This window comes from Lissotriton vulgaris, chromosome 12, assembly GCF_964263255.1.
Source record: "Lissotriton vulgaris chromosome 12, aLisVul1.2, whole genome shotgun sequence".
In the NCBI taxonomy this organism is placed as follows: domain Eukaryota; kingdom Metazoa; phylum Chordata; class Amphibia; order Caudata; family Salamandridae; genus Lissotriton; species Lissotriton vulgaris.
The window spans coordinates 712955876-712979095 of NC_141700.1; the positions used below are offsets into that span (position 1 = coordinate 712955876).

General features: G+C 46.2%; 1 protein-coding gene across 1 annotated transcript in view; it reads left to right on the plus strand.

Annotated features, from left to right (window-relative positions):
- The first annotated feature begins 999 nt into the window (after positions 1–999).
- The window catches only part of LOC147678088 (transcription factor HES-7.1-like), a 51992-nt gene continuing 29771 nt past the window's right edge, over positions 1000–23220 (plus strand). Inside the window, exons 1-2 of the mRNA XM_086946565.1 lie at positions 1000–1098; positions 2686–2781. Coding sequence (XP_086802691.1) covers positions 1057–1098; positions 2686–2781 — 138 coding nt within the window. The 5' untranslated portion in view covers positions 1000–1056. The remainder of the gene's footprint in view (positions 1099–2685; positions 2782–23220) is intronic.

A 23220-nucleotide genomic window follows, 5' to 3' on the forward strand; every position in this document is an offset into this window, starting at 1 on the left:
GCAGCCCTCTAATTAAAATATCGTAACAAGGAACACGAGCAGCTGTTAATTACACGGATGGCAAATTAAAAAACCCTGTGACGAAGCAGTTGATGAGCAAGGGAGGTGCTGTATTCTAAAATGCCCTGTAGCCCCCAGCCCAGCCCCTCCAGCCAGAGCAAACAGGCATTTTCATTTAAATTGAATTAGTAGCAGCCGGTCCGCAAATGTAGGTAAAAGTGCAGGTTCCCATGCGTTCAGTGAAAGGACACACATGTACGGCCTTCTTTGGGCTTAGGGGCGCGAGGTGAGGGGGCGAGAAAGCGAGTTGCCACCTCCCTGTCAATCACTTTATGGTGCTCCGAAGCGTCGAACGGGCGCTTTCCCAGCACAGGCTCTCGCTTTCTAATCAAAGCCCACCTCTGAGGAAGGTGTGACGAATTTAATGATGTTGGATGGGGGTGGTGGGGGCTCTTAATGAAAGGTCACACGCTTTAATTCTGGAAAGGACATGACTGTGTCGCGCACATGTCACGCGTTTAATATGGAATGTGTGCGCTCTTGGCCCAGTGAGGAGAGCGCGGGCCGGAAGTGTGGCACGCGCTTAGTTTAGACCCAGACCTCCAAGGTACTCTGACCACCGCGCGCAAGCCTCTCCACGTGTTCTTCACACATTGCATCCTGCCCCCTGGCTCGCCCCCATTCCCACACACTCTCCCCGCAGGAATATTCCTTTCTCCTCACCCCGGGCTCTCTTCAAAGCCCAGCGGTGCTGAGAGAGCACTTTACAGGTAGGTGTGAAGTGCGCCTGGGACAGATGCGGCGTCAGAGGGGGTGCTGCTGGAGCCCCCAAACCCTGAAGGGGTGTGAATGGGAAACACCTCGAGGCATTAGGAGCGGGTGTGTTGAAGTGAGGGGGCTGGGGCAAGAAGGGGCGCATGGGATTGGCGGATAGCCAGGAAGTGGGAGGAGGGACTCAGCCCACCTAGTCTATATAGCCCCCCGCTGCCCTCCGCGGGCAGACTAAAGCTGTTCATGTTGGACTGACCCTCGGTAGGACGCACCCTCGCCGGCGCCATGAAGATTGCGGAATCGGAGGGCCCCAAGCAATCGAAAAAGGTGGGTGCTGGAAGTAGGTCCCCTCGGGGGAGGGTTCGGGTTCTAGTGGGTAAGGGGCCCTTTCTGCTGGGCTGCACCGTGAAGTTAATACCGCAGGGGAAGATGTTAATACCAGCCTCACGCAGCAATGAACAAGGCTGGTGGGATGGGGGATCTCTGCCCCCGGGGCTCTTATTCTGGTCTGCCTTCTATGGGAATTTGTCATCCCCGCGAACCTGAAAGCAGGCCCATTCCCAGCCCGCTGGTCTATCGGTGTCCAGTAACTCCTCCACCTCCGTAATAAACCTGACCTCTGTAGCCCGTCTTCACTGAGGGGTTGGTGACCCTGGGAGCTCTAGAGAAGTCACATGTGTGTGTGTGTATGTGTGTGTGTGTGTGTGTGTGGGGGGGGGGTTCTACAGTGACCAGTTAGGCCCCTCCAGTCGGTCTTCTGTGATGGGTTCGGTGGCTAGGAGCAGTCCGGCCTCTCTGCTCCACGTTCGCCCTGGTCCTGGCGCGGCTGTGAGCTGAGATGTTCAAGCGGCCGCCCGGCCCACCGAGCGCGCTGCCCAGGGTCAGCACCCCCCCCCCCCCTCGAGGGGGTCCCTGAGGGGATTCTGGAGTCGGGACCAGACTGAGCTCTGGAAAAGTGGATGTATAGTGTGAAAGGATGAGGGTGGTTCTATTAACATGAGCCCCAGGCCCATCGGGGTCTCTCCAAGCGGCCCGTAGGCCCCGGGTCTTCCATTTCTGAAGGGTTCCTGTGGGCCGGAGCAGCAGCCTGGGGGGATCTACAGGAATCACCCAGACCCCTTGAGCCCTGCTCGGTGCAGGTGAACCCTCCACCCTTCAGGAGGTCCCCTTTGAGCCCGAGGCCCCTGCAGATAAGGGAGATACGTGAGTGTCAGGGGCCCCTCTACACATTCTTGGGGCCGGGTGGCGCATACGTTTGTGTTACAGCGCTTAAGTAAATAACCTGTCTGTCTGCTCTGGGTGCACCCTGAACTGGGGAGCGGGGTGATCACCAGACCACCGTGGGCCCCTGCCTGTGTCCCTCAGCCCCCAGCTCTGTCTCTGCCAACGTTTCAGGGGATGGAAGCGGGCTGATACTGGAGACGGCACCCCGCGGGTGTGCTTCGAGAGGGGAGGCACGGGCCAGTTGAAGTTTCCAGTTCCTCGGTGGCGTCCCCAGGGACAGACACACCCCCAGCCCTCCTCTGACGGCTTTCTGTGGGCTGGAGGCGGGAGTAGCCCGGGCTGTGTGCGTCTGCTGTGGGCGGGTTGTTGCTGGTGTGACCAGCGCCACCCCGAGCTCACCGTGCCCTTTCCGTCTGCCCAGTAAGGCCCCTCCTGCCCTGCTGTCTCTAGTTCTGGGGCCCCCCAGAGCAGCCATCCCGTGAATCTAACTGCTCCCAGGGGGTTGGGGGCTCCACCTGCACCCTGTGTGCCTAAACGTCTTTGGGGAGAGTGGTTGCACTCTGTATGTTATGAGTTAGTCACTAGATTGAGGTTCTGCTCTGAGGCGAGGGGTGGGACACCGGTAGCGGCCCGAGCAGGGCCCGGCAGACCGAGGGTAACCCTTTTCTTTTGTTTCCTCTCCCCCGACAGACGCTGAAGGTGGTGGTGGAGAAGAAGCGGCGCGAGCGCATAAACCACAGCCTCGAGGAGCTGAGGACCCTGCTGCTGGAGAGCACGCGCAACGACGTGAGTGAAGGGGCCCTTCTCAGCCTCCGTCATGGGGTGGGTTCAAGGGGCTCGAAGGGATGCGGGCCCTGCTGTTGGAGAGGCCACGACATGGCGTCCCTTGAGGAGACCGTGGTGTCCCCAGAAGGGGGTGTGAGGGGGACTTAATTCTGCCACATGGTGGCTGTGTGCCTCATTTAGAGATGAAACCATCAACAGTTGTTTATGGATTCAAAGTACATTACAAGTGACTAATACCTTCCGTCCGAGCTGTTCTTATAGCTTTGGCGGTGCTTGAAATGCAAACATAGAAGTGACGGTACTCTGCGCCAGCGTGCCTGCTTGTTTCTGAGAAGTGCATGTACTCCCTAATTAAAAGTATGATTTCTTTCTTGAGAAATGCCCTCTCAAAATAAAAAGTGCCGGTACTCCGTACAGGGCTGTACCGGCCCATTTAAAGCACTGAGCTTTGGGGCCTGAAAGAGTCTGAATGATCACACTTGTAGGGGTGGGATTCTTATAAATTGTGTTGGTTGAGAGGGTTAAGGGATTCGCCTTACGTGGTGATAGATGACAGTCAACCTATAAGCGCAAACCCAGACTCACTTCCCCTTGTTCCTTTTAGATGGAGTGTCCAGACAGAACGTGTGTGTGGGTGGGGGCATGTGTTAGAGAGGATGCTTATATCGGAGAGTCCCCTCTTTCACTCTCGAGCGTTTTTCTATCTCCCTGCGCCTTATTTCTCTGCCTCCCCCTCTACTTTCCTCTCTCCCGCATTTCTTTCCTTTCCTCCCGCTCTCCCCTCCTCTTTCTCTCGCATGCCCTCTCTTCATTTCCCTCTCTCTGCCACCTCTTCCTCCTTCGCGCCCATCTATTTCCCCTTCGCTCCCCTGCCCTATTTCCATCTGTGTCGGAGGCTGGGCAGCAGGTTCCATGGAGAGCTCCCTAGAGGGGCTTTTCTGACGGGAGTAGGTGAGGTGTTTCTCAAGTGAGCGGACCAGAACCGGCCAAGAGGTGGCGCTGTGCAGCAGGATTCCCCAGCCACTGTATATGTGTACGTGTGTGTCAGGTGGGGGTCGTTTCTGCTCGGTCCCGCGTCACCCCAAGGGACCTGCCAGGATCAAGGAACATAATACGTCTTTAGAGAAGACCCCGCCCCCTCAGCCATGGGCGTGTCTATGGAATGGTCACCGGGCCTGTTCTTCTTCACTCCTCACACCCCCCTGCCTTACTACCAGTATGTATGTGAGACACGGGCGTGGCCGTGTGAGTGCAGGGGCGGCTGGTGACATTTGAAAGTGGTGAGCCGTAAACTAATTTGCATATTGCACCGCAGCGAGCGAGCACAGCGAGCGAGCGAGCCCGAACCACCTTGCATCCATCCATACATCATTCATGCATCCACCCATCCATCCATCCATCCACCCACCCACCCATCCATCCATCCACCAATTCTGCATTCATCCTGCATCCATCATTCATTCATGCATCCACCCATCCATCCAGCATCCATCATTCATTCATGCATTCACCCATCCATCCATCCTGCATCCATCATTCATTCATGCATCCACCCATCCATCCATCCACCCATCCATCCTGCATCCATCCATCCATCATTCATTCATGCATCCATCCATCCACCCATCCATCCACCCTTCCACCCATCCATCATCCATCCTGCATCCATTCATGTGTCCACCCATCCATCCATCCTGCATCCATCATTCATTCATGCACCCATCCATCCATCCATCCATCCACCCATCCATCCTGCATCCATCCTGCATCCATCATTCATTCATCCACCCATCCTGCATCCATCCTGCATCCATCATTCATTCATGCATCCACCCATCCATTCATCCACCCATCATTCATCCATCATCCATCCATCCATCCACCCATCCTGCATCCATCATTCATTCATGCACCCATCCATCCACCCTGCATCCATCATTCATTCATTTACCCATCCACCCATCCTGCATCCATCCTGCATCCATCATTCATTCATCCACCCATCCATTCATCCACCCACCATTCATCCATCATCCATCCACCCATCCTGCATCCATCATTCATTCATGCACCCATCCATCCACCCTGCATCCATCCTGCATCCATCATGCATTCATCTACCCATCCACCCATCCTGCATCCATCCTGCATCCATCATTCATTCATGCATCCACCCATCCATTCATCCACCCATCATTCATCCTGCATCCATTCATGCATCCATCCATCATTCATGTATTTTTATGACCCTATAACTTGCACACAGCTTGTCAGTGTTTAATACCAGTCTCGAACCTTGTACTCCAGCACCAATGATACATGATTAATATTAATTGTTTTTAAAAACATGTATTTATTCGACACCAATTTCACACCTTAGTCGGAACATCATTTTTATTTGTTTTTTAAAATATCTATTTATTTAACACCAGTGTAAGTCATGTATACATTTTTATGGCTCGATAAGAGGCTCGAACCTGGTTTCCCATCACCAAAGTCGGCCGTGCTATCCGTCAGGGGTTATGTAACAGGGCTATGTAGTGACCAGCCAATCCTGCGCCAGGATTGGCTGGGGGGGCACCATGACCCCTCGCCCAGTCACCCTGTGTAACCCCGGGGGCTGCGGCCCGCCCCCTGGTCCTCTCTCTAAGGGGGAATTCACAAGAAAACGATCTGCGCATGCGCGGGCATGTTTGTGCCCAAAAATACACTTGCGCAGCTGCAGCAGCCCGATCCTCTCCCCCCCCCCCCCCTCCCCTTGCGCACTCCGGGAAGGTCGGGTGTCTCCCGGTTTCCCGGCCGGCAGATAGCGCGATTTTTTAAAATAATTGTGTTTGGCTTCTAGTGACGACGTGGTTAGTCCATGGGGCTTAGTGGGGCTTCGCCCCTACGCCCCAATGGACGCACCGCGCCTGTGTGAGTGTGACCGTGTGTTTGAGTCAGTAAGGGTTTGTGTCGGCTGTTGCAATGGGTATGTGTGTGCCACTAAGGAGGCATGTGTGTGCATGAGTGTGTATGTGTGCGCCCATGTGTCGGGATGTGTTTGTATGAGTGTAAGTGTGGGCATGTGTGTTGGTGTATACGTATAGGTATTGATGCGGGTGTGTATGTGTGAACATGTATGCGTATGTGCGTTTCTGTGAATGCGTGAGTGTATAGTTTTCTGTGTGTTGCTATGTATTTGTATATATGGTCTGTGCTCGCTTTTGTGCGTGTGGATATGTGCTTCTGCAAGTATGTAGGTTTGCACGTTAGTGACTGAGTAGGTATATGTAGGGTTTATATGTGTGCGTATGTAAGTATTCTTGTTACTATATTCTAGATTTGTACATTGTAATGTGTTAGCATATATGTAGGTATGTGTATTGGCGTGTATTCATGTGGGTACAGTAGCATCTTTTATTTTAAGGCCGGTAACATATTGGGCCACAGATTATACTGGTGTGGTCATCTACAAAGGAGATATGCACACACACTTACATTTTAAATCTAATATTTAATGTGTGTGCATATTTGCAAGTGGAATAGATTTATAAACAATCATGCAACCTCAAATGTAAACATTTAAAGCAAACATTTCTGTTTTTAATAGAATGTAGTAGGAGAAATTAATGTTTTTGGGGTGTGTATATGTATATATATATATATATATATATGTATATATATATATATATATATATATATATATATACACACACACACACACACACAACCTGCTTTAAATGGAAAAAGAGAAGTGTTGGCAAATTGATTGAAATGGGTCTTGAGGGTCTGATGGGGGGGGGGGCGTGGCTGTAAACTCATAATTTTCTTTCTCCATGTAAAGCAAACAAGTGCCCATCGGCCATGTTCGGCTCATATGTTTAGGGCAGAGGTCTTCAAACTTTTGTAGGTTGAGCCCCACCATCTGAATTTTTTTAGACGTTGGTCCCCCCACCACCTGACAGAAATTTCTGGAATCGACCGCCACATGCATATCACGGGCCATATCCGACAAATAATGTTGCTAGATCTGTTTGCATCTCTGCTACAATGTACAGTATTGTAGTATTCAAGTTAGACACACTTCCAGGCCGGGCTGACACCCGTGGCACTGAACTTAAAGTGTCAACGTCACTGCAGTCAGTGCCCAATGATAAAGTAGACTCACAATACTAGGCTATGTGTGTCACTTACGACGGTCCTCCTGCTGCCGCCTGTGTTTCTTTAACTTAAAATGTGCAGCTCCTGCTCCTCCTGAACTCTCCGCTCTGACCGCAGCTGCTGAGGTATTTCCAACAGTAACTAATGCCAGCTGCGGCTGATTTTCACCGTTGTCAATGCAGGGCACCGTCGACCATCTGCGGCAAAGATGGCTCATGGATGGTTCCAATGTGGTATCGGATCCCACCTGCACCAGTCAGCCAAAGTCAGGGCTAGAGAGGCTGGCTGGCTCACGAGCCAGGGTCACTGTGCAGCGCCGGGGGGGAAATGGGGGGGGGGGCAGTTGCAGTAGGAGTGGTTGCAGCAAGCTGCTGTGCTCATTGGTTGCAGCATGACTGATGGCACATCAGTGGCGGTAATATATCATGTGAATGGGAGGGACCAAGCCTACCGGGCCGCATTTGGGCTCTGCGGCTGTCCAGTGACTATCATAAATAATTATTACGTTCCTGATAGAGCAGGTAATCTATTAACTAAACTGTAATTATCAATTACATCTTTTTAAACACTTATCCGCTGCTGCCGTGAATAGATTGCTGTTACAGTTTTTTTGAGCTGCGTGACTAGGTTTGTGTAGTACTAGTAGTAGGGCAGAAAAGCACCACGCCACGGAAGAACACTATCACAGCATGGGGGATTTTAGTTTGGGATGGGCTCACCACCTTCTGCTTTGGGAGGCCTGCAACCAGGAACCACAAGTGATGACAAGAACACAACGCTGACAGGGCTGACCTGCAGCCATGATGTATCTTTTACCCATGTATGTATGGGTCTGTTTAACAGCAGACAACTGTAGATTTGGCGGCCCAGCCACTGCCGGCATGTTGGAGACACTGCGTCTGCTACAGTGGCGACGAGGCAGCAAATCATTTTATAAGGCCCACAGTCTTTACTATCCAATCGACATACAGTGGCGTTAGGCCTTTTCACCTGCGATCCAAGAGGCAGTGAGCAGAATGGCACACAAGTTTACCTGAGTGAGGTGACAGGAAGGAGGACTGTGCATGGGAGTAAGAAGAACTGTGAATTAAATACCGCCATGATCATACAAAGCATTTGAATTTCGGAAAATTTAATCAAATAGGAATGCCAGTGGCAGCATGGCAACGGAAAGCAATATGTCACATTTAAAAGCCATTCATCATTCTGAATCTCTTAAGTAGCTTGTTCGTAAATATATTTAGCCAATTATGACTTTTAAGTCATTGTATGATTCTGTCATTAGATAACAATTCAATTCAATTCAAAACTTTATCCGGTTATTAAGACAAAATAACCATAAAAGTACATTTAAAAATCACATTTAAAACAGTTCTTACAATACACCCAAAATATTTCCACATAATTCAGAATACAATTGATTTTCGTGATGTAAAAACATTTTTAAGAAATTAAGAAATAAATACTACAGTTAAAATACTATCGAGCTTCTGTACAGCTAAAAAAGCAGGGCGACAGCGATTAATTCCCATGGTCTTCAGTAATGGAACAACCCACCTACGTCTAGGTACAGTATAAAATTTACAAAAGAAAAGTATATATATATCGGATTGAACTGACAATTCTTCACAGGGACATTTTATCAAAATTTCCGACCAATCATTCATAACTGGAAAATTGAGTAACCGAGACAACAGATTCAATCTAAAACGAATTAATAAAAACCTTTCATGGTCACTCATTGGTAGGTACAAGTATGGCTGTGTGTTCCTAAAAAACACAATTTGCTCGTGGGCTACTACTGTTATTTTCTTCATTTCGGTCATAGTTCTATTTTCATGCAGGAAGGTCATACATTTTTTTTAAAAGCTTTCTAGCAATATTACATAGAGAAGATGGATATGAGAAATAATTCCCCATGCCCAATGCCATGAGGAATTTCCTTACATAACACAGCCATCTTATTTTACCACATTTCTCTAGCCCAACCGCATTATTCATAATCAAGCGGTTCAATCCGCATTCGTCAACTGTCCATATTCTATGCCATAGTAGCACTGGGGCAGTCCTTATGGTGTCTTCCAAGTAAGGCCCCCCAAGTTCCACATGACAGAAAGATTTTCAACCACCTGCAGAGAGCTCACATTGACGCGTCCCCACAGACCTGCGCCATATGTTACAATCGCTACACAAGTATACAGTTAACATTTCCTTGATTGGTTTCCACCCTATTTTACGGCTAAAATTCTTTAAGGCCATAATTGATTTGCAGTACAATAATTTCCTAGTATTAATAGTGGTGTTCCATAGTCTCGTGCGATCAATTAAAACTCCTAAATAACAAAACGTTTGGGTAACATCAACTGGGGTAGTACCAATATAAACTGGCTTTCTCTTTTTATGTGAACCTAATCCACAATACATGGTAAATGTCTTAGCAGTTAATTCTAAGATCTAACCTTGTCATGAAATCAGAAAAGGAGGTGACCAGTCTTTGCATGGCCTGCTGTGTTCTGGCCATCAGGACCGCATCATCGGCGTACAGCAGTTGGGATTGGTCTTTCCCCCACCATTGGCATGTCCCTACACTCAGTCAATAGTGTATTCTCCACATCATTGATGTAGAGTGTGAAAAGAAACGGAGCCAGGACGCAGCCTTGGCGTACGCCCCTTCTGATTCCAAAAGATTCGGTACATTCACAGTTTTTCCCAAATCTAACTTTGGCGGATGCTCCTGCATAGAGTTCTCGGAGGAGGTTTATAATAGAAGGGTCTACCCCCAGCTTACCCATAACCAGCCAGAGTTTACTATGCGAGACACAGTCGAATGCAGAGGTGAGATCTGCAAAGGTTAAAAACATTCGACCCTCCTTGGCTTTGGTACATTTTTCAGTTAAAATGTGCAAATTCAAGCATTGTTCAATTGTTCCAAGCCCTTTCCTGAAGCCGTACTGTAAATCACTTATTATTTTATTTTCATCCGCCCATGCTTGGAGCCTGTTTAAAATTACTCTTCCAAGAATCTTGACAGTAGAGTCCAGTAGTGATATTGGACGATAACACTGACAGCTATCTCGGTTGCCCTTTTTAAATATGGGTACTATCAGAGATTGGCACCACGAGGGGAGTAAGACCTTATGTAGGGTGGCATTGAAAAGGCGTGCAAGAATTAGGGCCCACAATTCCCTGTTATTTTTTATATAGATCAACCGGGACCCCATCCCAAGCATGCATCAATACATTCATATACCTCTACTACACTAATTTCAGGGGCTAAAGCACTACGAGGGTAACTACAAACTCCCGTCGTGGCGTTCTCAATTGCAACATCCCTCTTGTCATCTCCATTAGAGTACAACTTAGCGAAGTGTTCAACCCACTCTCTCTCCGGTATTGCCACTTCTAGTGGATCTGTGTTATTTTGGTTCAGGAAAGGAGAGTTAACAACTTTCCAAAATAATGCGGAGTCTTTACTCATTGAGGCCACACGCAGGGCATCCCATGCCTCTTTCTTTAGGGTGTTTTTTCTACTTTTAAGTGTTTGCTTATAAGTATTCCTACAGTCTCTGATTAGACCAGTGTCCTTCACTGTGGCATGTAAGTCTTGCTTTAACCTCATAACTGCTATTACACATTCCTCCCCAGTGCTGCGCTGTCCATTAGAACTAGTGCTGAATGGACGTTCAATGGTCGTGTGCAGCACTGGGGAGGTAGCGCTGCTGACGACCATTGGCCGTCAGCAGCACTTAAGGGGTTAAATTCGAATATGCCTTTGTAAATGCTGTGTCAAACCACCCCTTCTGCACCTTGTTTCCACCTTTGGTTTCAACCCATAATAGCTTCCTGATTTGCACAACAATCGTCAGGAAGTTCTTAATTAGGTCGGGTCGGTGGTATTTCCATCTGTACATGCATAACATTGTGGCAAGTGCTCACTATTAGTTTTTGCAAAAAGTCTTCCAGGGCGATTTTAGTCCATTTTAGGGTATAGCCATTTTTACGGGCCATGGAGATATTATCAACTACTGCTTTAGACTTGACCTTACCACAAGAATCCTTAAGTCTCTCCTTTAGAGTTAAGCTAAGAGGAAAGTGGTCACTAAGTGAAATATCAAGGATAACAAAATCCTGTATCATACCCCCATGTCTAACGGTCATGATAATGTAATCAATGGTTGTATTAGCCCCTCTTCCATTAAAGTAGGAAGAAAATGGACCTCCGGACTAAGCAGTCTATTTGCAAAACACATATCATTCCCAAATATGACTTCATTTAAATAATCCACACACTTGGAATGTTCAAAGTGGCTAAAACTAGTATCTTTTCCAAGTTTTACTCCACATGTCCCTCTCTCTCCTTTCATACATATAGAACAATTAAATTCTCCAACCCATATAATACAGACCTCCTTAAATTTCCCTTCCATCGCAGATTTAATATTATTTCCTAGTGTTTAAAAAACATTATCCACATCCTCTCCTTGGACATTGTTATAAAAATTTACCAAAACTAAAACCGTCACTTTGTAAACTGTAATCCTGATAATGTGATAATACATGTTATTGAAAACTACTTCTATTTTCGCACACACTAACATGTTGGAAACATAGGTGCACACACCTCCTTTAGCCCTGCCATGAGGTGAACTAATTGCTGGGGAAAAATAAGTTCTATAACCATTGATATGAACTGGTTCCATTGTCCACGTCTCTTGGAGACTAATAACATCATAATTTTTCATCTGTTTAACCCAGTTTTCATTTTCCAATTTAGATCTTAACCCTGCAATGTTCCAGCTCATCAGTGACCATAAGCTCTCATTTCTTTTTCCGACTGTGGTTTATTCTTTACTTCTAAGTTCCAAAATATCCCCTTGGAGTATCTCATTGTGTGGACCATTGCGACACAGAGACCCGCTCCTTGCTCAAATGCTCCGCTGTGCCTATCTTATTGTTTACAGTGGTGTTCTCCGTCCCACGGTCCTCTGGCTCTGGCCACCCGCAGGTAATAGAATTAGTGGGTCTACTGTCTGTGGCCAGTCAATCAATATCCTCTAACCCCTCCAAGGTATGATATCGGTTTGATAATGGTATGTCGAAATTAAAATTATCTCTATCTGGTCCTATACTCCCCTTGCTGCCATGGATTAAAATTAATCATCCTATGTTTCATTATTGGATAAAAGTGAGTCAGGTCCATAGTTTTAATCCCGCCATTACCGTGGTCAGTATTCCAATTACAGATAAATCTTATCGCCCGTCTGTCTCTGAAGTTAACAATTATGCAGTCTCCAGGGAGGTCTTTTTGCCTATGACCAATCCAGCTTACTCTTCGGACGTGCATGATCTCTGCTTGTGTGTGTCCCGGTAAGGGTCTGTTGTTATCTAACCAATGTATTACCTTATTCTTGAGTTCTAGGTAGGTTTCCCCTCTTTCATTTCTTAACTCTGACACCCCTGTCATCACAACAGTATAGGGGGTTGACTGAGGGGGAAGGTCGACACGTAGATGGTTGATCTTCTCAATTCTACTAATAGTCTTATCTAAAATTTTATCATTCTTATTCTTAGTGTCTTCCCTCCTTTTTGGTCCCATGACAGACTCCCTCTCTGCCCCCTCTTGTCCTGGATTCTTATGGGCTTGTGCTTGGGTCCCTAGGGGTAAGGTAGGCTGAGCGGGGCATTTGTCTCCATTTGCCGCTAGTGTAGTTGGCTTACCAATTGTCTTTGAAGCACCACTAACAGTACTTACAGTTGAATTAGAGTTGGATATAACCACTGGCTTAACTTGCGTGTTCATGTGTTTCAGTATAGCTGAGTTGGCTAAGCCCAACTTTTCTAAATTCCCTACTTTATCTACTAGGGCCCTTAATCTTTTCACTATTGGCAAAATGAGTGACTTCATTAGCTGCTCAAATTGACTCATTAGATCAATCAAGCTTAGGGGTAATGTTTTTTGTTGGGCACTACACCTCTCCTCATTGTGCTGCTGTTCTGCACTGTTCAGCTCTTATCCCCCTTTTGATTCAATACAATTGGTAATATTTTCTTCTGTTTGCCTTTGGGTTTCCCCCTAAATTTATTAACAAACTGCAGTTTTCTACTAGGTGCCTGTTTACCTTTAGGACCTTTCCCTCTTGAGCTTTGTAGGGGAATCACGTTAACTGCACCATCTACTAAGTTGGTATTATTAATAATGCAGTTATCTGTCTCCTCTACATCATCTGACACATTAATTAGGACAGGGGGTTCCTCATTTAGCCGCATATTAGGTGTTAATGACAGCCTACTTTCCCGACATACAAAACCAATAGAAGGGCTTTGTTGTGAAATAGTGGCACAGTCTAGATCTTTTCCCGGAAAGTCCGCATATGAGTCCATGAGGATAGAATCCTGGGAATACGTTGTAGTTATGGAAGTGTTTAAATGTATATTTTTATCTTGTATAGGTAGACACATACTTGGCGGTAGTGAAAGACTCCTCTCGGTGCTCTCTATTGCAGTGACGACAACACCTATGGTCTTCTGTAACATCCTGTCTATTGCAGTCAGGTTGGAAGTGGGGTTGTTGTTTGTGCTTTTCTTCTCGATGAGTACGAGTTGGCATAGGAGTTTTTTTACCCATATTTATCTTTATCAACTACAAAAATACTTATCTACAGTTTACTTACAATCAGATGTTTAAACACAATATTCCTGGTACAACGACCTAATGGACAGACCAAAGAGGGTGGCCCTGCCCGGCCTCCTTTGGCCCCGGACGGCCACAGACGGCCCTTTGCCCAGGTTTAGCCCGGCGCCGCCCGCGAGCGTCCCACGACGCGGAGGGAGCCGCAGTGTTTTAGCGCCTCCAGGCGCGGAAGTCGGCGTGGGTGGGTGGGGAAGAACCACCAGGAATTGTGGGGCTTGTAGTCCCCCCGCTCTGCGGCCGCTTAGTGGAACTGGCGGCGGCAGGGGGCGGGGGGGGGGGAACAACAGTACAGGTCCCAACGCGCTCACAGCGTGATGCAGCAGGTCGAGGGCTTTGATTCTCGCCGGGAAAAGCACCAGGGATCCAAGTGGTCGGTAGGCAACACCTGATACTGGCAACCCGCTCCACTGAGGGAGCCGCAGTGTTTTAGCGCCTCCAGGCGCGGAAGTCGGTGGGGGTGGACAGGGAAGAACCACCGTGAATTGTGGGGCTTGTAGTCCCCCCGCTCTGCGGCCGCTTAGTGGAACTGGCGGCGGCGGGGGGAACAACAGTCCAGGTCCCAGCGCGCTCACAGTGCAATGCAGCAGGTCGAGGGCTTTGATTATCGCCGGGAAAAGCACCAGGGATCTAAGTGGTCGGTAGGCAACACCTGATACTGGCAACCAAGCAATAACAGAGTTATCCTATGGAATTCAAAATCCAAGCAACACACTGCAAATTTTCATATTACAGAAATTGTTTTTAAAGATCTGCTAACTCGAGTAAACTCTGCAGCCAAGGCGGTCTAGAATTTATACAAGTGAATTAAATGAATTAATGTTCCAATATGTGTAATTTCTAATGTTTATATACATTTCCCTAGTCATTACTGCTTGATTTTGCTCGCGAGAAAAGTGTCACTCAGTGGTTGAAATGTCACTCATAACTACACTGAAATTATAAAAGTGTAACACCTAGCAATCTGATACCGTGGCAGCTACGGAACAGTCGTTTCAGCTGCAGAGGGAGGCAAGGAGTCTCCTCTGCTTTGAAATCGAACAAGAAGGAACAGGACTGTCTCTTCGTTTGCTTTAGTTTTTAGCAGAGCAGACTTCCTGCCTACCACTGCAGCTGAAGCATTTCAGCTCCACCAATTAACGCCCTCCTGGGACGGTGAACTCTTAGCACTTATCAGACAAAAGCATGGCACGGCGCGACCAATGATTTCCCCTCCCTCCCCCCTCTGTCACCGGAGTTCGCTAATGAAAAGAAATTCCCATTTGAAATGGGTAAAGACTTGCAACGCGGGCAACAGTGGAGAACAACAAAAGTAAGATGTTAGGGTCAAGTGCTCCCCCCCTCCCCCCCTGGACGGTGTCGGGCCCCATGGGGGGGCGCGCCCCACAGTTTGAAGAACTCTGGTTTAGGGCGTAGTTGGTATTTTCTTTTTTTTACACCTTTATACAGCACGCACTTGGCCCGAGGACATTAACGCGCTTTGCATCAGAAACAGAAGTTTTACATGAAAGCATACTTTTTTATTTTTATGGCCCTCGGAGATTAAGTAATTTGCCCAGACTCACAGGATGTTGAGCCTACGCTGGTATTTGACCTCCCTGTGCCATACAAATAAAAAAGTATGCTTTCATGTAGAACTTGTGCTTCTCATGAAAAGCGCTTCAATGCCCTTTGGTTAAGTTTGTGCTATTTAAAACTGAAAAAACCAAGGGGCATATTATCAAGAAAGGGCGATACATTATCGCTGCTTTTATCACCAGGAAACTGCTGCTAAAGCGGTGATAATGGGCTTGATAATATGCCCTTGTGAATTCCCATAGAAGCCTAGGTTAACACCAGAACCTGGGCTTCTTTGAGAATTCACAAGGGCATATTATCAAGCCCATTATCACCGCTTTAGCGGCAGTTTCCTGCCGATAAAAGCAGTGATAATGTATCGCCTTTTCTTGATAATATGGCCCCTGGTACTTCCTGCACCTATGAGCCAGACTTGGCGATAGGCGCTTTGACAGTATTCCAGTGCTAGGTTGCAGCTAGCTTTACATTGTAACTGATAGCACAACAATTTCAATGTCGGGAATGCTAGCTGTCGGGCCACATCTCAATTCAGTCGCATTGTTAGTAAGAGTGGAAGGCTGCAGCAGGAACCTAGTGCTGGAATAAACTGGCTATCAACTGTCAGAGTGGTGTATGGGCATGCTCTACTCTGAAAGCCTCATTTGCTGCAGTACCTGAGCTACACAATCCATGCCACAGAGCTGGAGCCCAGCTGCTACTAGGAGTACCAGTACTCTTCTAGCACAGAAGTTCTGGTACTCCAGTGTAGAATACTGAGAAGGGGCGATACTCGGTGCCAATGAGTACTGGCCCATTTAAAGCACTATATACATACAAGTATATATATATACTAGCAGCCCGTCCCGACCTTGTCCGGGAGCAATCAGGCTTCCCGGACCCCCGCCCGCCCCGACATTGTGCATCAGCCTGGCCCCCCGCCCGCCCTGACATTGTCAAGCAGCTCGGGCCCCTGCCCGCCCCGTCCCCGCGAACAATCAGGCTTCCCGGACCCCCGCCCGCCCCGACATTGTGCATCAACCCGGCCCCCCGCCCGCCCTGACATTGTCAAGCAGCTCGGGGCCCCTGCCCGCCCCGTCCCCCACCTGCCTCGACCCCCGCCTGCCCCGACCCCCGCCTGCCCGGAGCCTTACCTCAGCCGCCGCTCCTCCCCCACGATCCTCATTTCACCGTTCCGCCGCTCCTCGCCGCTTACCGTTCCTCCCGCCTGTCCGCCGGTCCTCACCGCCATTCCGCCGTTCGTCACTGCTCCTCCCCCGCGCCATGTCCGCCGCTCCTCTTCCGCTCCTGCACGCCGCTCCTCCCCGCGCTCCTGATGTCACCACGCAGGTCGCGGCCGGCGCTACTTGCAAGGGACTACTTTTTTATCGTCAATTTTTTAAATAACGTATATTTTTTTTATTTATATAGCCTATGTCCATCAGCACACCCTGACGCTTACAATGATGTATTGGGTGTGTGGATTGGCGCTGTGGTTCCCGAGTTTACCCGCCTCAAAGGTGCAAAGTTCTTCCTTTATTATAGTAGTATAGATATATATATATATATATATATATATATATATATATATATATATATATATATATATATATATATATATATATATATATACTAAGGCGCTAGCTGAAACATGGCTTTATGAGTATGCATATATATTATTAGCAATGTGTTGCGCAGTACAGCATTCGGACATGGAAACACTGGCGCCCACATTTAAATTGTGCACTTTTCCCTGCGCGCATTCTGTGGTTAATACGGCCCGCGCTGAAAAGATAATACATGTCACGTGGGCTGCTGATACAGAGAGTTACCACCCGTGATCAAGGCTTGTAAAGGCAGAAACGTTGGGCTGTGGTAATGTCTTGCCTCGTGCTGTTCACCATTAAAGCAATTTCTACAGCAACCCAGCCAGTGTCAGTGAGCCTTCTTGAAGGTGAAAGTAGGGAGTGTTTGAATATATATATATATATATATATATATATATATATATATATATATATATATATATATATATATATATATACGAACACAATCTTCATACCAGCAACTCCTGCAATGAAGACACCGACCCAAGGCTGCAGTAAGGGAGATTTTATTCAACCTCTCAGGCGACGCGTTTCGAGCAACTCGTGCTCTTGATCACACACCATACACCTGGTCAACAAACAATTAAATACTTTTGTACGTGATGCTCCACCTCCTTAGTGAATCACATGATACATTAACATAGATGAAATACTCATCTAAACACCACATGGGTGCAACTGCAAACCCATACAAACATAAAGGGCACAAAAACAATATATATATATCTATACTACTATTATAAAGAGAGAACTTGCACCTTTGAGCCAGGAAAACTCGAAAACTACACCACCAATCTGAACACCCAAGACATCTTAGAAAACCTTGGGGCAAGCAGAAGGACATAGGCTACATAAAAATAAAAAAATAACGTTGTTTAAAATATTTAGAAATACAAATAAAGTAGTCCCTTGCAAGTAGCGCCGGCCGCGACGTATGTGTGAGAGGAGTAGCGTCGTTCACGAGCAACAGGAAGAGCGAGGACATGAGCGCTGGGAGGAGCGTCTGCGTGAGGGGAGGAGCGGAGTTCACCAGCAACAGGAAGAGGGGAGAACATGAGCGCTGGGAGGAGCTGCGGAGCGGCGAGAAGCGGAGGAGCAGTGGCAGCGGATGAGGTAGCTGACAAGCGGTCAAGCAGTGGAGAGGTAAATACTCCAGCATAGGGAGGAGCGGCGGATGAGGGAAGTCGGGACCTGGGGGGGGGGTTACAAAGCCGGGGCAGGAGGCGGGCGGGAGGCTCAAGGTGCGAGGCGTTAGGCGCTATGCCCAATGTCGGGGCGGCGGGCGGGAGGCGGTATGGCCAATGTCGGGGCGGGAGGCGGGAGGGATGCGGACTGGGCAATGTCGGGGGGGGTGGTGCACAGAGGCTTAAAATGCTGCCCCCAGCCCCCTTCTGCCTCGGGCAAAGCCGGGGCGGGCTGCTAGTAATATATATTTATATATATTTATATATTTATATTTATCAGACGGTAGTTATTGTTAGGACCAGGGACGGACTGGAAACAAAAACCGGCCCAGGCAAAGTGCTCGGTCGCCCCCCCCCCCCTCCCCCATCCGGGGGATGGGGGCACGGCGCACTTTGCCAGGGCCGGTTTTCGGCCGATTTTGTTGCAGGGCTGTTTTTGCAGCTATGCTGCAAAAACGGCCCTGTAACAAAAACGGCCCACAGGGCCCCCAAACCGGCCCCCACCTATGCGGCCCACTGGGGGATAGCCTAGTGCGCGCAACGGCCAGTCCGGGCCTGGTTAGGACTTAGTTTCCATAGGAAACACAGTTTTGTTTTGCTAATAACTTTGGTGCTGTTTGACGAATCTTCACAAACTTTTCAAAACGAGTGCGCAGCTCACTTCAGCTGCAGTCTGGGAAGTTTTGGGATGATTAATTTAACTGGAGCCTGGAAAGAGGGTGTCCCAAAATTGTGTTTTCCCCATGCAATTTCCCATAGGTATTCTAGACACAACTACAGCCCGAACTACTGAATGGAATTACACCAAATTTGTAGAAAGCTAAAATGTAAAAAAAAAAAGCTAGACCTTGGTCTAGAAATTGAGCTTTTGTAATTTGGTGTAAATCTGTGCAGTAGTTTTGGAGTTATTGAAGAAAAAAAGATTTATGTATATCTAGAGATGCAGATCCTCTGCGGTGGATCCACGGAGCCATGCGCCAACAGAAATGCAGTGATTGGCTGTCACCGTTTCAACCAGGAAGTGGTTGCAGCCATCTTGGGGTATGGATTCATCCGAGTTCCAAGAAAAAATGAAAAAACCTTACAAGGGTACAGGGTAGGAATTCCCAGACCCACTAGGCCTGGTAGTGGGGTCCCACAGGGATCACCTTACTTGGGGCTAAAATGTTGTTCTTTACTTTTTACATTTTAATCCAAATTCACAGAGGATCCACAGCAAAATGTAAAAAGCCAAACAAGCATGGTCTACTGCACATCTTTTTTTACAACCCCTGGGAGAGCCAGGTCCCGGGAAACCAATCCATATATTTATTTTTTTGGGGGGATGGTGCATGTGATCCCCCTCCCCAGGCCAATATTGACAGGGGATCTCAAGGCTCCTCCCAAAGGCCCCCAATCATATTGTTGTGTGTGTTGTTTGCCGTGCCTCAAGAGATGGGGTCTCTGAAGCCACAATTGACTTGATGAGAGGAGAGACGCATACCCTCACCCCTAAAAAATGAACCAGCCCTGGATGATGTGGTCCCTGGGGCCACAAGCAGCCCAGGGTGGGGCCCTTGGGTTGGCTGCCTTTGGGGGGTGGGATAGGGCTTTTGGCCAACCCCCCCTACTGTGATCAAAGGACATGGGCAGCGTGGGGTTGGCTGCATGTGGGGGGTTGGCTGGAGGCTGTGTGCGGCAGCTGTTGTATTAATGTCAGGTAATTAAATATTACATTATGTAAAAAAAACTTGAAATTCACTGAAAAAATAAAGGTTAAAGGGACAGTATAATTAGGAAATAGCATTACGAAACTGTAGGAATTCACAAAAAAACAAAGGTTACAGGGACATAATAATTAGGAAACAGAAGAAAAAAGCTAGAAATTCACTACCAGAAACTATAACTTGTGACCTAAGGTACCTATAACTCGTGCCCTCGCCATGCCATGCACTGCTAATTACCCCGCATATTATATCAGTCATGGCATCTAAGACATAATTGATAATATCAGTGCAACATTTGCAATAAAATTATTGATGAGAAAACTATGCATGGTTGGCCCGAGAGTTATAGTTACCTTAGGGCACGAGGTATAGTTTCTTGAGATAACTAAAATTGTTTAATTTCTATGGTTTTATGTGTGCACAATCTGAAACTAACAACGTCCCTGTAACCTTTGTTTTTTAGTGATATATATATACATACATATAAATTCACTGGAAAACCCAAAAGTTAAAGTGAAGCTATATGTAAGTAAGGTATAAAGATTTTAACATGCGTAAAAAAAAACTTCACAAATTCTCTGAAAAAAACAAAGGTGAAAGTGGTGTTGTACATTGGTCTTCTCATATTAATAAAACAATCATTTTAAAACCAATAAAAAAAACAAAAGTTCACCAGCTATGCATGAATGGCCTAAGTATAACTTGAACCGCCATAGATTAGACATTAGACATGTCATCAGTGATGTGATATGTGAGGTCCTAAGCAGTGCATCACATCAATGCAATTAATATTTAGGTCATTTATGTAAAACTGGTACATTTCAGTGTTTGTTTGATTTTAAAATTGTAGTTTTTTAAATGTTATTATTAGAAGACCTATGTATAACTCCACTTTAAACTTTGTTTTTCCTAGAGATTAAAAAAAAAAACTTACGGTAAAATCTTTTTTACATTATTAAAGTCCACTTTAGTCTTTGATTTTTTTTAGTGAATTTTTATTTTTATTAACATAAAGTAATATTTCATTATAATAAACCTGTAGCCACCGACACCACTGCCATGCAGAGACACGGCAGGCACTACTCATCCTCCAGTGGGAGTCAATCTCCTTGGGTGGCCCACCACACATTCTTTTTTTTCCAGTCCTGTGTGACTTCTGCAGGAGCAGAGGGGTCTCCGATGGAGCACACATGGGTTCCTTGGGATCACACAGGGAGCCATGTTACCTCCCATGGGAGTCTCGGAGGATCACAATGACACTAAAAAAATATATTTTTCTATGATATTGGACCCCACCACCCCCCCATGGGGCTATGGGGTCAAGGTATCCCTACCCTCCTACCATGCCATATTCTATGCACTTTTTTGAGGGGGACTCTGGGACTGAATCCTGAGTCTCGTAAAACAATGGCTGTAACATTGCAACCAACCAAACAGAGATCCTGGTCCCATGGGACCACTCTTGTCCCCAGAGGAGTGCTCTCGTTTCTGCGGCCCCTGCCAACCAGAATGCTTATTTTGCTGATTTTCGTGCGGGGGTCCCACAACAAAATAACTGCCTATTTTTAAATTTAAATTTCTTCAACACGGCTGTAAAGATTTACACCAAATCACAAAAAGCACTTTTTCACTGTAAAGATCTATCTTTCTGTCAAATTTGGTGTAATTCTGTTCAGTCTCAGTATCGCTGTTCAAATTGTGCTATGCAAATTGCATGGGAAAAAAGTTTTATGAACCACCCTTTTTTATCGGCCTCCTAGATGGATCACCTGCAATTTTTCGGGGAGAGGGCGAGGTGGATAAACTTTTTGGGGGAAATTTCATGAAGATTAGTCAAATGAAGGCACATTTATTAGCAAAACTGCAAAACAAAAGCACTTTTCTTATTGAAAGTATGACTTGCATTTAACTACAGTGGTGACCACCACAGTTATATATATGTATTGGAAAGAACAAAGATTGACACATTATAGTATATTCACCGAAAAGAGCAAAGATCAATACAATGTTATGGTTGTGTTTGGTAATGCGATCTTAATATATGTTAAAAAACACAGAGGTATGTTATAGTTGGGGGTTAATGACACCCTTATTATGCATTGCTTATGAGTGTTTGGCCACAACGATTTTTTGTATAATTATGGATTTGCTACATAATCCATCATCTGCTGCAGAATCTACAGAGTTAAACAATCACATTTTTTTTCTAGCTTGAAGGGTTCAAAAGTTACTAAAACGGTGCCACACGTTTTGGCACACATTATAAGGCTCTTAGCAAAGATGTGCTTGTCACCACTATAATGCTTATTCCTATATTTTATTGTTAAACTGGTACCAATGAAGTGCAACCTATGTCCAGAGAGAGATAGTTCGCAAGTGACATAAATGTTAAATAATGAAATAATACTATCACATAATGTGCTGTATTATGCATATAATTCCAATGGCCCTGCCTGTGACCTCACATATTACAGCACTCATGACCGTTAAATTACATAATTGATGACATCACTGATTACATCTCAAATTACTTAATTGATGACATCATTGATTACACCACTGATTGTGTAAGTGTGCTGCATGCTGTGTAGGCTGGCAGTAATTCAATAAGTAAAAAATAAGATCAATCCGTTAAAAGTAATAATCAGATAATGGATATTACTTTTGCTATTGTGCATTAGCGATTGCATATATGCAGGGCCATGCACATTATGCAGCAGGAGATGGCCAGATTATGTGGCAGGGATAAGTAAATTATGTGGCAAGAAAAGGCAGTGTTTGTGGTATAATCATGCACATTTTGTAGTAGTATTACTTCATTATTTCGCCTGGGCATTGGTTGCACCTTATTAATACCAGTTTCAGTAAGCAACACAAAAGGTGACCAGTCGAGCTTTGCCAAGGGCTTTACACTGCGCGTCTACACTTGTCACTGCATTTTTAGGATTTTTTGAACCATTTGAATTAGAAACAAATGTATTTTTTTGTTAAAATCTGCAGAATAAGCGGAAGATAATGGATTATACGGCAAATACTTGAAATCTATAAATATGCAAATTTCGCCACAGCATCACAATCACATAATTCCTGTGACTCTACATATATTTCAACGCACCCTCTTTTGGTGGACATTAACCTCCTTTAAGTCGTATTCACTCACTTAAGAAACAAAAAGGCTCTTTAGATTTTAATGGATTTACATACTTTTTAAAATTTGACCCCGAAAAAAAGGGATTATTATTAATTTACTGTTGGAACACCCCCCAAAACAAGTCACAAGACTCACAATTTGCAGTGGAAAGGTTGATTTGTATGCATTAGTCAATGATAAGCCACCTTTGGCAAGGTGCAATTGAGAAACCTCAGTTGTTTTGTAAAATACACTACATTGATTGCTGAGTTGAGCAGAATGACATACAATATTAGAGCCATGCTTAAGATGACAGTTAAAACATGTGTGAGTGGTCACCATTACATTGTATATTCTTGAAAAATTATAACTTCCATATCTGAACATGAACTCCATATAATCCTTCACTTAAAATAACATTTGTCTG